Here is a 16,047-nt window from a genome sequence, read left to right on the forward strand (position 1 = left end):
ACTGAATTTCTGAAATTATCAACCAACTCCTGCAACGTATTACTAGACTGCTCCAATTCTGTAATTTAGATGGAAGAAATAACATAAATTTCAAAAATAGCTCAGTTTTTAGTATATGTTATATACATTTACCAGGAAGCCATCGGTGAAGAATTTTTATTTTGGAAGAACATACAAAAGGTCATATTTAGCAAAGGTGGCGAATTTTTTAAAATTTAATGTTTAGAATGGAAAAAAAAAATATCAATAGAATTGAATGATGTAGAGTGGAACTTTGGATCACGAACAATTCGATTACAAATAAATTATCTTAAAAAAAAAAAAAAAATCGGTTGATGAACAATGCCTTGAGTTATGAACACTCGAGACACCATTCAGCAACATGGGATTTTCAAAAGTGTTTTGAAGTAACCTCTGTCACATAATTAACACTCAGGGACTTTTGAAAACTAAAAATGGGAAACCCATTGCTTAATTCTCATTGCCATAGTCTGGCATCAAGTAACTTACTGAACTATGGAGTCTACTTGGACCAGATCGGGGTGAAAGCAGAGACTTTACGCAAGTATAACTTTTTTATTATGATATGCGTTTGTAGGCAAAACTACAGGCTAGGAAACTAACATTGAAGATACTAGAGGATCACAAAATGGGCTCAACTACAACTTCAGAAGCAGCAACAAAGGCGATTTTGGAAGAAATGTCCAGATAAGAGAAAGAAAGAAAAATGATCTGATTTGCGCAAAACGGGGTTAGATGCAAGGTTTTTATGTAAAGATTTCACCTTGATAAAGCAGTAACAAGCTACAGCATAAGCATTTTCAATAAGAATACCATGTCTCACTTTGCTTAAAATGTATATATTTTATAACACACACGTTTTAAATAATATTTTAAAACATATGTAACAACAAATCACTTTGGGCAAATTTTGAGTGAAACAGAAGCCCAACGAGTCTCAAACATAGCGAAGTGGCACCTAGAGATACAGAAAAGTTAAAAAACAGATCCTCCCTAAAGACAGCAACCTGGTACATTTTTGGAAGGGAATTTCACGTCTAGATAATATCTTCCACATCATTTTACACTTATGCTGCCCACTCTATTTTGTATAGGTACACTGAAATTAAATAAAGTGTTTGTATGTTTTATGTCTTTAATGTTGTGTTTACCTATTTTGTTTTATATTTGATGATTTCCATTGGCTTTGGTTTATGAATTTCTGTGTAAAGTACTGTTTGTAAAGTTTAAGTAAGCAATCATGTGTGACCCAGGAATGAATTAATCTATTTTACGTTAATAGGGAAAATTGTTTTGGCTTACGAACGGCTTTCAGGAATGGATTACTTTCATGAAGATTTATTGTACTTCAGGATGCTGTTGAAATTATAAAATTTATTAAAAGCCATAGACTTTGAATACAGTAGTTTATTATTACACGCAGAAGTAAAATTAATGCCAGGAGGGTGAAATTTAAGAAGATTATTATTTGCAAAAGATTAAATTTATCACATTTTTAATTGAATAAAAATCTCATGCTGCTCTTTTTTAGAATGACTTATCTCGATGAAACTTGCGCTATTTATCATATTTTGAGAAACCAAATGATCTCAGCTTGTCTCTTCAAGGAGGAAAAAAAAGCAATATATTTACTTTGAATTGTAACCAATCCTTTAACATAAACTGTTGGATTAACTGTGACAACAAGGCTGCCCTCTGGTGAGTAGCCAGAGAAGCACTTCAGTAAAAGCCACGGCTCCCACTTGATAGGTTGTACCAGACTGTTGCTCTGTAATTTTTCTTAAAGTTAAATGTAATGTTAGTGTGTAACTTAAACCTGTTAATAAATATTTGTTACACTATACCGGACTCTTCTATGACCCTATCTAAAATGACCCCTTTACAGAATGATAAAATTGAAAGTATTATTAAAAAGATCAACATTAGAGGTTCAACAACAAAAGAACACGGTGGTAAATTATTCATTCAAAATGTTTTCATATTGAATTTTCATTTCAAAAAGGTGTCTTGGATTCATAAACCATTTATTGAAATTAGTGAGCTTAACCACCTGCCATATAAAGCCCAAGAGGAATTTGTTGAGCCATAAGTGACACGGAGACTTTTTCGGTTTATATCCAAATAACATTCAAAATGTTGAAGATGCATTACATCCAGCAGTGTCAAGTATTGCACCAAGATGTAATTTGTTATGTAGCAAAAAGCAAGCCCAATCACCTCATTAAAACTTGATTTTCTTCATTAATTTTTGTATATCTGAAACAAATTACTGCTTTTTATATGTATATTATTTACAAAAGAAATAAATTTCTTGTGGAAAAGTTTTTATTTTTATATCTTTATATTACATTTAATACCTGAGGTTGAGAAAAAATTTCGATGATAAAAAGGGGTTATGAATGAAAAAATTGAAGCGCTGGTTTAAAGTAATAAATTACGCGCTAAGTTCTAATCCAGCTAGGAACCATTTCTTTTCTTTTTTAACCCCCCCCCCCTATTTAACATTAATGTTACAGAAAATGAACATTAAGTAGTATTCAGCTGCTGCAAATAAAGAATTAAAATATTGAGGTCATAAACCTAGACCTAAGAATGAAAGTAATTTATTAATAAATAACAGTTTTAAAACATCAGTTTACATTCGTTGTTCATCACAAACGACATTGAGACTAGATTAACAGGCATCACTTTACTGTTTTATTATTATCATTGTTTCAGAATTTTTCTAGATAACCTAATCTAATGATCGTTTGGTACTGGTCAGGAATTTCCATCAAAGAATGCAGTGCCAAAGCTGCTTCTGCATTTCTGGCTGATCTCACAACTCTGTGATAATTTACGAAATGGAAGTTGTCGAAAAGTCGGTCCGGTACGCGTTCATCCCATTCTTCGAGAGCCCTCCAGGGGCCATCTCCTACACCTACAGCGACAATGCTGAGAGCACACTTTGAAGCCTGGACTAGTGCATGGCGCGTTGGGGTATCTTCTGGTCGCATCTGTCCGTCTGTGATAATGAGTAAAATGTGGAACACCTGTGTGCGTTTGACGATATCAGTAGCACGCCGAATGATTGGAGCAAGACTAGTAGGACCGCTGCGTTGCACCTGCGGGGGGTAAAAATATAAATAAAAGAAGAAGAAAAGAAAAAAAAAAAAAAAACCTGAAAGGTTTCAGATTTTAAATTATGTCCAAAGGGGAGTTTTTTTAACATTTTGTGTGTTACATTTATTTATTAAATATCACGTTCTTCGCACTTAAACTATAAAATTCAATTCAACAGCAATATCACAAAATAGGGTACTACTCGGTTTTGAGGGCCGTAAAAAATCGCCAAACTATTGTTGATGCCTGTACTGCCAAAAATAATTACGGCAAGCCTAACGCAAGAAAGAAGCACAATAGTAAATAACCATCTAAAGATTGATATTTTAATTTAGATGAAAGGTTTATTTAATATAATACTCTTTTATTATTATAATTTATATACAAAATGGTGTGTAACTAAATGAATATTGTTTTATATACTGAATGGAAGCATAAGAGTAAGTAACTATTTCAGATCATTATTATAATTTATATAAAAATTACTAAACATAACTGAATGGATGCCTGCATCGCTATTTCGCTACCGAGTTATCGCTAAAGCATAATTTCATCTCGTTGGTTCTTCAAACATAATTTTCTATAATGAATGATGCCTTTTCTTTAAAAAAATTCTCGGTAAGGTGCAGAATCGCCCACTTATTTGTTTCTCGTTTTTTACAAGGGAAAATGTAATTGAATTTTTGTCAATTTTCATTTACATTTTAAGTTAAAATAGGTCGATGTATACATACTGTCTGTCTACGGCAAGAAGAGTACCCGCCACGGTGTCTGGCTGGTGGCGGTCGCTATAGCAACAGGGCTAGTATATTTCAAATAGGGACGAACCAAGGGTTGCTTTATTGTTATTTTGTTTTTGGCAACTGTTGGCTGAGGGAAAAAGAGTTTATCATTCGTCTTCTTGGTTTCATTCCAGCTGCACGCATCTTTTCTTAAGCTGGTCTTCGCATCTTATATTATTACTATTGGCTATTTTTTATTCTCATTGTTATATCTTTTGTACTCGTATTTGTTCAAATTTGCTTCTATTTAGCTTGATTTTTCGTAGTGCTTTGTTAATCGCCAATTTTTTAAAATGCACTTTCAGTTTAAGAAAGGCAACCTTTAAAGTTTCAAGCACGTCAAATCGTGTACAATGTCGCAGAATTTTGCGCTTCTGAAGCTTCGGCGAACTCTAGTAGTTCCTCTTCCTCAAGTTTTGAAAAGAACATCGCAAGCTACTGCAGTATCGGAGTATACAATTAAAAAAATTAAGCGCGAAGTATGAACAATGGGTGAAAATAAACTTCTATACACCTGGAAAGAAACGTAAAAGCCCTGCTAATCATAAGTGCGAAATTGACAATTTTGACAAATGCGTTATACGGCAGACAATACAAGACTTTTACATTAAAGAAAAGAAAGTGCCATCTGTGCGGAAATTACTGCCTGTCTTGAGGCAAAAAATTAGACTTCCCATGGCAAAAAGACTCTTTGTGCAAAGTTTTGCGTTCAATGAATTTTCGCTGGAAGAAATGCATTAACAAAAGAAAAATCCTTATCGAAAGACCTCACATTGTATTTTGGAGGAACAATTATTTACGCAAAATGAGGAAACTCAGGGCAACATCGTTTACATCGATGAAACATGGATGGAAATTGGATATCAGGGTTAACGAGCTACTTGAAACTAAAACAAAATGTTAATATCGCCAAATCATCTTTAAATGCGCCGAGGTGGCAAACTGAGAAGTAAATCTTCAAGACACTCCTACGAAAAATGGGTCAGGCCTCATTTCTACGGCAACAGACAGCTGCAGACAAACTGGCGAGAGCTGTTCTTACCATAGACAGACAGTAGGTAAAGTGAAGGGTGTGCGTAGTGCCATTTTTGTGCAATTCTGGGAATTTGTTTTAAGTGAAAATAGGTCGATGTGTACATGGATACCGAGTATGTGCAATTCCTAAAAACGCGTCAAGCAGTGGGTGATTCTGCACTTTACCCAAAATTCTATTGCAAACTTTTCTTCATAGGCAATTCCCAAATTGTTAAATCCATAAGATATCAAAAAAGTATTTAAAATAAAGAAAGGATTCAAAAGTTAAACTAGTATTTCAATGGCGTATTAAGAAATATAGAACTATATAAACTTACGCAATCTGAAATCAGCGCGTACACTAGATTTGGCGCGCTGTTAAATGGGCGCGTTTGCTAGATTTGGCGCTTTTGCGCATACATTTTCGCTGCAATTATTTTTATGGTCCTCAAAACGGAATAATACCAAAAATAGTTTTAAAATAAGCATATCTTTAGAATTTCCGATACAGAAACTCGCGCGCTGGAGATAAAATGCTTTTTCTGTGCAATGTTGCCATCGCTTGCTTTGAAATCGTTGAGTTTGTTAAAAATTCGTTAAAGTTTTACAAAATATGAAATCGATAATAAAACAAATTTCAAATTTGGTCTTCCACATGCCCATTTTCGTAGGAGGATTACGTCATTCAAAATTCGATGGCTCTATGTACCGTTGTTTTATCACAATGCGAGAAATATGCATACATTTATGCAGATTTTTCATTATTTAATTTCTTCAAACATAATGCAGGACTTCTAACATTTGGTAAAAAAAAAAAAAAAAAAAAAAAAATAATGTTCCGTGCGTACGGGTTCGTTTGAAATGAATGCACAAGTCCGATAAAAAAAATTAACAAAAATTTATTATTAACACAAGAAATATGCTTAAATTTCCTCAAATATTCATGCAGTATTACAAAATCTCACAGTAGTTATCTTTTAATTACTCAAACGTTCAAAAGAACTTAATTCAACATAGCTAAAGAAAGCTAATCCGCGAATTCGCTACAATTAACAAGAGTAGTTTTCTAATAAACAACAAACTAAGCAACTAATTACGAACTGAGAGCTTTTCCTCCTTTTATAAGATTTTTAAATCGCGTGCGAGAATTTTCTAGTACTTTCTCGAAATCAAAAAGAGATATTTATTTATTTAATGCACGCGCTCTTGTATTTTCACTTTTCCGGCTTAGCTTTCTTTTAATATTCGTCACGCGCTGCACTGCGCGAGAAATAAAACCATTTAATTTATAATTGAACTAACATTAGCTTTTTAAATACCAAATTCGTAACAATAATGTTTATTCAAATTTCCCTATACGAGAAAATTCTCCGTTTTCCTTTATCATGGAGTGATAAGGATGACTTGCAATCAAAGTACTTATTCCAGTTTTCCAGGCTTAAGCAAAAGACAGTATATTGTTACGAATTTGGTATTTAAAAAGCTAATGTTAGTTCAATTATAAATTAAATGGTTTTATTTCTCACGCAGTGCAGCGCGTGACGAATATTAAAAGAAAGCTAAGCCGGAAAATAAAAAATACAAGAGCGCATGCATTAAATAAATAAATATCTCTTTTTGATTTCGAGAAAGTACTAGAAAAATCTAGCGCGTGATTTTAAAATCTTGTAAAAGGAGGAAAACATCTCAGTTCGTAGTAACGGCCATAAATTTTGTGCATTCTTGTCGATAGCGCATCGCAATTCAGTTAGAGTTCTAAACGTACGCTATTGTCAAAAATTTGTGTGTCTATAAATAAGTCATTGATTTGCGAAACCGAAGAAGAAAAATGTCCTTTTATAGGACACCACTCGATAGTTCTGATGAAGAGGACTACCGAAGCGAGCGTTCGTCCAAAACCAACAAGACCTATCCATTGAAGAAAGAGGATTTCATCCTTATGGCCAAAGAAAAGTAAAGGGAAAAAGGCGAAAGCTATGTCAGATACGGAAAGCGAACAACCAAGTAAGAAGGAAGATGTTAAACCTGGTAAGGAAAAAAGAGACATTCAAACACCGAATGGAGAAGCTACTGATGAACAGACACCAGAAGATTTATCAATGGGAAATGATGAGGACATTCCAAAATTCAAGTCATGTTCTGAAGAAGAAATCCGGGACCAGATTGCGAAATCTGGATTTGACGTAATTTGCAATTACTTTCATAAAAGACCTAAGGGTGAGATGGATGTAGAGACATTCACGAAAAAATTTTATCCAGGGCAGATAACTGAAAGAGGAACAGACAGCAGGGAACAAGAATGGATTTCTCCTAAGAAAACCACGAAAGTATCAGAAAACGAAGCTCCAATGGAAGCTACGACGGAAAATCGATTTGAGCAGCTAAGTGAAGTAGAAAAACCTAAGTGCATCTTCTGCTCACTACCGCATGTAAGTTCATACAAGGGTTGCCCCGTGTACAAGAAGCGATATGAAGCAAAGAAGCAGCAGGCGAAGCCAACAGCTAAGATCCCTACGCCGGCAGATTTTCCGAAATTCATCGAAACAGAGGAAGACAGCAGTAAAACCCAGATTAAACCTCTCTACAGTGACAGAGTAAAGAAAAAATTGGAAAACCCACCCACAGAATACAAGGATATCATAAACTGGATCCAAGATCCTAAAATCAAAAAATTTCTGAACAGTATGGTTGAGCACGTTGAGAAGATCCGCGCTGCAAAAACCACGGCTGAGAAGTTTACTGCCGGGTTCAAAGCAGCCATGACACTGATGAGATTTGCTGAAAGTGAAGAGTAATCACCAGCTTAGAAGCATTTGAGGGAATTTCACTATGTTTACGATTTCTTTTTACTTTTTCAACACACAGGTTCCCCTGTTTACAGCAGCAGAGCTCGGGGTCAGTACTTGGGTGGGTGACCACCCACGTGACTGGCCTCGACGTATCATCTTTCTTCAACTACTGAAGATACATCACAGCTTGTATGGCGGCCAGATACTTGAACCCTCCTTCTTTAAAGTCTACTTGACCAACTCAGGTGCATTAGCACATGTTCCTGCTTCACCTTTGTCGGTGCGGTGTAAATCACCTTAATTTTTAATTCTTCCCAATGCCTTAGGGCATATCTCCAGCAGAGACGGTTAAAGTAGCAGAGGCTACTAAATGCCGCCTAACCATTCACTCGATTTCGATTTCGAGTTCGTAGTAGTTGCTTAGTTTGTTGTTGTTTAGAAAACTGCTCTTGTTGATTGTAGCGAATTCGCGGATTAGCTTTCTTTAGCTGTTTTGAATTACGTTCTATTGGACATTTGAGTAGTTAAAAGATAACTACTGTGAGATATTGTAATACTCCTTGATAATTTGAGAAAATTTAAGCATTTTCGTTGTGATAATAATAAATTTTTGTTCATTTTTCATCGGACTTGTGCATTCATTTCATAACGAACCCGTACGCACGCAACAATTTTTGGTGTCAGAAGTGGGATTTTGAATGCCAATTACAAGAGCGATAGAAGAACAATTCAGGCAAATGATGACTGCATTTACTGCTTTCGAAGAAAAGATGGAAGGGGCCGTCAACTCCGTTAAAGATGAAATGAAAACGGGCCAGCAAGAAATGAAAGCGCGAGAAGAAGAAATGAAAGAAAAGATGGAAACTAGTCAGAAAAAAATGGAAGAATCCGTTAGAAGAGAGATGAAATCTGTTAAAGAGGAATTGAAGAGAGAAATTACTTGCATAATAGAAAACAAGTTCGAAGCTATGGAAGGAAGAATAGATAGAGTTGAAGACAAAGTTGGAGAAATTCAAGAAAGAGTTTCTGCGGTAGAGCAACAAATTGAACAAAGAGTTTCTGCCGTCCAACAACAAATTGAGGAAAGGGTTTCTGCTGCTGTTGCCAAAGAAGTTGACACTTTAAAGAAGAGCACAGCGACAGAAGGAAGGAATTCTGAGGGTTTTAAATTCTTACCGATGCCTGCTCGTCCATCTCTGAAGCTATCCACATATGATGGGAAGACATCCTGGCAAGTGTATAAAACACAATTTTCTATCGTTTCGGATGCGAATGGATGGGATTCCCAAACTAAGGCTTGTCATCTCGCCGCTTCTCTGAGAGCAGAAGCAGCGGACATCCTGCAGACGCTTCCCGAAAATTAAAGGCTAGATTTCGAAGCTGTATCCGGCGCTTTGAAGCTGCGCTTCGGCGAGAAATGTTTAAAAGACTAGGCTCCAATTAAAATCCCGTCAACAGAAGCTCACCGAAATACTTCAGGAGCTCGCCACGGATGTTCAAAGGCTGTCACATCACGCCTTTTCGGAGTGCCCGACAAAAACAAGGGAAATCCTGTCCCTGCAATATTTCGTCGATGGCATCCGGGACCCTGAAATACAGAAAGCACTGCGAATGGCGGATGTTAAAGATCTGAAAAGCGCTTTAGTGTACGCCATGAAATTTGAGGCAGCCCAGCAAGCCACCCGTCGAGACTGCCATCCAGTCAGAGCTGCTCAAGTCCAGGAGCCAGGGGATCAAGTCACTGCTCGTCTAGACGATTTAACTAAACAACTGAACGCCTTGAGACGGAATATTGGTGACAAGAAACCGACCGTAAAGTGCTGGAACTGCGGTGCTGAAGGACACATACGACGAAACTGCAGAACACCCCAGGGCACGAATACTAAGACCGCTCCTAACAAACAGCAGGGAAACTAATTAGTGGCCATCTCGCGGGGCGGAGGTTGCCAGATAATGAAAAGCCCTAGATTAAAGCGCTTCAGATTTCTGCAGTGACAGGCGGCAGTAATGGACTTTTCATAATAGGACATATTAATGGATTTCCCTGCAATATGACGACAGATACAGGAGCCAACGTTACCATCATCCGAAAAGATGTGGCTCAACAACTGGGAAGCAAACTTATCTGGACGCCGCCCTGCGTTACCCTACAGACTGTGTCCGGTCGACATCGATGGAAAAGTAAATGTTAACATCACGTTTGGAAGTGCCGCTTACCATCACACGGTATATGTAGCAGATATCACTGATTCTTGCTTACTCGGATTGGACTTTCTAAGGAAATACAATTTTTCCTTGGACTTTAAAAATAACGAATTGCATTCTACATCTGAGGACATAGCGTTATTTGGAGTTAATGATGAAGAAGTTAAATCTGTGCATAAAATCATAGCACAAGACAATATCACAATACCGGCAAAAACAGAAATTTTACTTCCTGGATCCATAGCCGAAAACAGAAATTTCCGTTACGGCATCATAGAATATCCAAATAACTGTAATAGCCCAAAAGGAGTACTAGTAGCCTCAACACTCGTCGACCTATCCAGAACGGTTATCCCGGTGAGAGTCGCCAAAGTAACTGAGAAGGTGAGAAATATTAAGAATGAAGTGGTTGCAGCATGTACTCCAGTAACCACCGTTGAAAGAAAGAGTGACATCCAAGAATCCGTGTCTTCAGAAAGCATTACATCAGAGTTACTTCAGAATGCGCAATTAAACGATGAAGAGAAGAATGCTGCCGATCGCGTCATTAAAGATCTTCAAGTTGTTTTCTCCTGCTCATCTTCTGACGTGGGTCGAACCAGTTTGACACAACATAGAATCGATACCGGCGATCATCTCCCGATCAAGCAAAATCCAAGACGTCTACCTTTTGCTAAACAGGAAGAGGTACGAACACTTTTAAAGGATATGGAAGAAGGCGATGTCATCGAGCCTTCAGCAAGTCCATCGGCATCTCCCATCGTCCTAGTCAGAAAGAAAGACGGCTGAACAAGATTTTGCGTCGACTATCGCCGGTTGAATGAGGTTACGAAGAAAGACAGTTACCCTCTTCCTAGAATTGCGACATTCTAGACACTCTTTCTGGAAGCAAGTGGTGCTCAACACTTAATTTAAAGAGTGGGTATTGGCAGGTAGAAATACAGCCTGAAGACCGAGAAAAGACGGCATTTACTACGAGACAAGGGCTTTGGCAATTCAAGATGATGCCGTTTGGACTGTGTAATGCGCCGGCAACATTCGAACATCTTATGGAGACTGTTTTGAAAGGCCTTTCCTACGAAGCCTGCCTGATATACCTGGACGACATCATAATCGCCGGAAAGAGTTTTGAAGAACATTTAGAAAATCTTAGGAAGGTGCTTCAGAAACTGAAAGAAGCCAATCTGAAGCTGAGTCCCGCTAAATGCAAATTGCTCCGAAAGGAAGTGACTTACCTGGGACATGTCATCTCTGCAGAAGGTTTGCGCGCGGATCCTGAAAAGGTATCAGCGGTTAAATCCTGGAAACGTCCCGAAAATGTCCATCAGCTGAGAAGCTTCCTAGGGCTTTGCACCTACTATAGGAGATTCGTGAAGGACTTTTCTTCCAGCGCAAGACCCCTTGACAAGCTGACAGAGAGCAACCAAAAGTTCTTGTGGACAAAAGAATGCGAGGATGCATTTAACAACTTAAAGGAGGCTTTAACATCTGCTCCAATCCTGACATATCTTCAGCTCGACCGACCATTTATTCTCGACACCGACGCGAGCAATGAAAGTGTCGGTGCTGTTTTGTCCCAAGAAATAGACGGCCAAGAACGTGTAGTGGCGTACTGGAGCAAGTGCCTGTCTAAACCGGAGAGGAATTATTGTGTCACCAGGAAAGAGTTGCTCGGCATAGTCAAAGCTGTAGAACAGTTTCATCACTATCTATACGGCAGAAAATTCCTGCTCCGCACCGATCGTGCATTATTGACCTGGCTTTTAAATTTCAAGAATCCTGAGGGTCAAATAGCCAGGTGGATACAGAGACTCCAAGAATAAGACATCACTATCCGTCATCGTAAGGGATCATCACACGGAAACGCCGACGCCTTGTCTAGAAGACCTTGCCAAGAAAGCTGCCGATATCGTTCCAGGCTCGAAGCTGCTGACTCCGGTCGCAAGACAAATTACAACATCAACATCGGCTGATCGAGAACCTTGGAGTGATGATGAAGTCAGGAAAGACCAGCTGGAAGACCGCAACATTAAACCCATAACTGATTTAATGGAGTCATCAAGCAGAAAACCTACCTGGCAGGACATTTCTATCTGCAGTCCTACAACCAAACAATATTGGGCACTCTGGGATTCACTTCACATTCGAAACGGCGTCTTATAGCGGAAATTTGAATCGGATGATGGGAAGACGTTCCGATGGCAACTTATACTTCCAAGATCCCGCATTCCTGATGTCCTTAAAGAATTACATAGCAGCCCTACAGGAGGTCACTTTGGAATAATGATGACCTTGTAGAGAGTTCGTGAGCGCTTTTATTGGAATAATGCAAAGGATAACGTGCAAAAGTGGTGCCGATCTTGCGGTGCTTGTGCAGGTCGGAAAGGACCGAGGAGACGCAGCCGAGGCAAGCTGCAACGTTACAACGTAGAGGTGCCTTTTGAACGTATCGCCTTTGACATCCTGGGACCTCTGCCATGAACTGCTGATGGCAACAAATACATACTCGTTGTCATTGATTACTTCACTAAGTGGCCTGAAGCTTATCCTATTCCTGATCAAGAGGCTGTCACAGTAGCTGAGGTAATGATACAGCACTGGTTCGGAGTGCCTCTTCCAGGTTCGGAGTGCCTCTTCAGTTACATTCCGATCAGGGAAGGAATTTTGTTTCGGCAGTAATCAAAGAACTATGCAAACTACTCGGCATTGACAAAACTCAAACGACGCCATTGCATCCCCAGTCTGACGGCATGGTAGAGAGGTTCAATCGAACCATCCTTAATAACCTCTCATTAGTGGTTTCCAGAAACCAACAGGACTGGGACAAGAAATTACCACTCTTTTTACTGGCTTACCGCAGTGCTGTCCAAGAGACTACCGGCTATTCTCCAATCACAGATGCTCTTCGGTCTTGACCTTCGTCTGCCTTGTGATCTATTGTTTGGCCGCCCTCCGGATGCTCCTTCATCGTCTGAGGAATATACTCAAGATCTCCAGGCTCAGTTTGAAGTGATGCACAACTTTGCACGAGAGCGAGTCAACTTGGCGACGGAGAAGATGAAGACCCGATACGACACAAGAGCTACTGAACATCAATTCCACGAAGGAGACAAGGTCTGGTTGTGGAATCCCACTCGACGGAAAGGACTTTGTCCGAAATTACAGTCACCTTGGGATGGCCCGTACACAGTCCTAAACAGGCTGAATGACGTCGTACACAGTCCTAAACAGGCTGAATGACTTATGAATACGGATTCATAAGTCTTCGAACTCTAAACCTAAAGTCGTTCATTACGACAGGTTAGCTCATTACTATGGTCATAGTACGTAAAGTAAATAATTGTAAATAGTATAAGACCATGGTCCTTTTGTTGTTTTTAAATGTGCATTTGATTTGATTTGTATTTAGTATTTGATTTGCATTTTGTATTTGATTTGTATTTGATAGCATTTGATTTGTTTTATTTATTGCATTTATTGTTCATGTTGTTTATTATTGTAATGTAATGCTTATTAATGCATTTATGCCACAGTTGTAAGTTTAGCTTCCTGTGCAGGGATTGTACTGCCCGGGACGTGCAGTCCTTGGGAAGGGGGCAGTGTTACGAATTTGGTATTTAAAAAGCTAATGTTAGTTCAATTATAAATTAAATGGTTTTATTTCTCGCGCAGTGCAGCGCGTGACGAATATTAAAAGAAAGCTAAGCCGGAAAAGTGAAAATACAAGAGCACGTGCATTAAATAAAAAATTTATCTCTTTTTGATTTCGAGAAAGTACTAGAAAATTCTAGCGCGTGATTTTAAAATCTTATAAAAGGAGGAAAACATCTCAGTTCGTAGTAGTTGCTTAGTTTGTTGTTGTTTAGAAAACTGCTCTTGTTGATTGTAGCGAATTCGCGGATTAGCTTTCTTTAGCTGTTTTGAATTACGTTCTATTGGACATTTGAGTAGTTAAAAGATAACTACTGTGAGATATTGTAATACTGCATGATAATTTGAGAAAATTTAAGCATTTTCGTTGTGATAATAATTTTTTCATTTTTCATCGGACTTGTGCATTCATTTCATAACGAACCCGTACGCACGCAACAATATTTTGTTCTAATATGCTTACAGCAAAATAACTATTCTGCGGTACTATACATGATATTTAAACTTCTAAATTGTGGAATAATCATTTCATATTTATAAAAATTTTATTGCATATTATGCTTGAATTTTTCATTAAATGCTAACGAAGAAAATCGAGCCCAGATTTTCTGTATTGTTCTTCTTCCATGAATACTTTTCCTAATTTATCAGTAACATAATTTTTCAATAATTATTTCCGAAGTCTTCTGTTGTTTTTGAGATTGATAAAATGGGATGAATTGTAAATGCAAAATCTATCTATAACAAAATCTGATGTGGACACCTACCTCATGACTTCCTTTACACGGCCCATTAAATTATATTTCTTGCTGCACTTCATTTAAGCCTATTTCCTTCAATTTCCTGAGCGATATATTTCTCATTCATTCAAATCAGTTCTCATTTCGCGCTAAGGCAAAAATACATAAAAACTCAAATTCAAATTAGAATTTTTTTGCAATTCAAATTAGAATTTCTAGGCAAAAACAAGCAATTCAGCTAAGGGGCAGGAAGACAAAATTTTCGGTGCGCGCAATTTAAATTTAACTTTCGGCACAGTGCAAAAAGAATTCTTATTTCTTCTCTCAGAGGAAACTCAATAAGAAATTTTTTAATACCAGGCTCCGCATGGAACTCTTTGTATGACTGAGAAGTATTGCTTCGGCAATAGAAACTGAAGTTGGCGCACCAACTGACATAATGCACTATATTACTAATAATTTCAAAAATAAACAAACAGCCGTCACATTAGGCGGATCGCAATAAAAACTTTTAAATTGTTGATAATTCTACAACTACTGTATGCAGATTAACTAAAGGCATAAAAAATTTAATCGAAGCATAAGAACAACATAATTCAATCACTTTTAAAGCAAAAAATTCACAATTTACCAGCATACAAGAATTAAAAAACAGAGCTCACCGACCCGGTAACAGGGTGGGTATGTATATACACATACATTTTGTTGCCAATTGCAATAGAAGAAGGAGGTGCACAACTAGGTGTTATAGTAGTCCTGCTTACTAAATTTCAACATTCTACAGCTAATCGTTTCTGAGTTACGTCATGAAATAATCCCTTTTGAATTCATATAAAATCCATTTTACAATCTGTTTTGGAAAAAAGAGTCCTTTGTTCTTAGGTAGAGAAGTCACGCAAAAAATTCTTTTAAATGGATTCGAGAGCTGTCAAAATGGATATTTTCGTAGAAATATTCTTGCGTTTTTCTTTTCCTTCTCGTTCGTATGGGGTTCGTAGATTTGGAGTGAATAATGACAACACTTGATGAAGTATCGAAACACACTTTATTGGCCAGTATTGTCAGGACAGCTCCAAAACACGTTTTTACAGTCGTCGATTAACTACTATAAACACGCTGACACGATCAGCGACACAGCATCCAGTTTATCAGGCTATCACGATGGAGACGACTTCACGGCAAAGCACCAGAGTACAGCTCGCGACTCTGGTTGGTCGTTCTCGGAACTCTACGTACTCTCCAGACTCTCCAAGCTACAACTCGCGATGCACTCGGCGACATTCAGAGCACAGCTCCCGACTCTTCGGTTCAGTCGTTCCCGAAGCTCAACACTCTCTCTCGACGATGCACTAACCGCGATACGCTAACAGACTTCTTCGGTGAACTCGACGACCCACTCGGCACTCGCTGCCCGGCTGTCAACTCGATCGACTCCGCAGAGATTGACTCGCTAGACGAGACACCAACTCGATACTGACTATCTCGCACTCGACGAGGCACTTACTCTCGATACTAACTGACTGCGGACCAGCAGGGTTTATACAGCTTTTGGCTTGTGTTCGAGCACATTCTGGGCTAAACCGGTAAGAATTCGTTCCAGAAGGTTCTCCATCCGTCCATGGTATATCGCCAATTTTGTCGCCAAATGGACGATTTCTCGTCAAATGTGGCAACCCTGCCTTCCCTTGCCATTTTATGGCAACCCTAAAACTGCTTTGCGGGGAAGCCATCTTACCGTTCCTT

General features: G+C 38.3%; 1 protein-coding gene across 3 annotated transcripts in view; it reads right to left on the minus strand.

The window, feature by feature from the left end:
* Positions 1–2,606: 2,606 nt before the first annotated feature.
* LOC118180502 (uncharacterized) overlaps positions 2,607–16,047 on the minus strand; it is a 67,902-nt gene continuing 54,461 nt past the window's right edge. For all 3 annotated transcript variants that reach the window (XM_085821607.1, XM_085821606.1, XM_085821608.1), the window contains exon 4: positions 2,607–3,125. In XM_085821607.1, coding sequence (XP_085677733.1) covers positions 2,736–3,125 — 390 coding nt within the window. In that variant the 3' untranslated portion in view covers positions 2,607–2,735. The remainder of the gene's footprint in view (positions 3,126–16,047) is intronic.

This window comes from Stegodyphus dumicola, chromosome 8 (genome assembly GCF_044657685.1).
Source record: "Stegodyphus dumicola isolate Sdum_Otavi_A_Nest chromosome 8, ASM4465768v1".
In the NCBI taxonomy this organism is placed as follows: Eukaryota; Metazoa; Arthropoda; class Arachnida; order Araneae; family Eresidae; genus Stegodyphus; species Stegodyphus dumicola.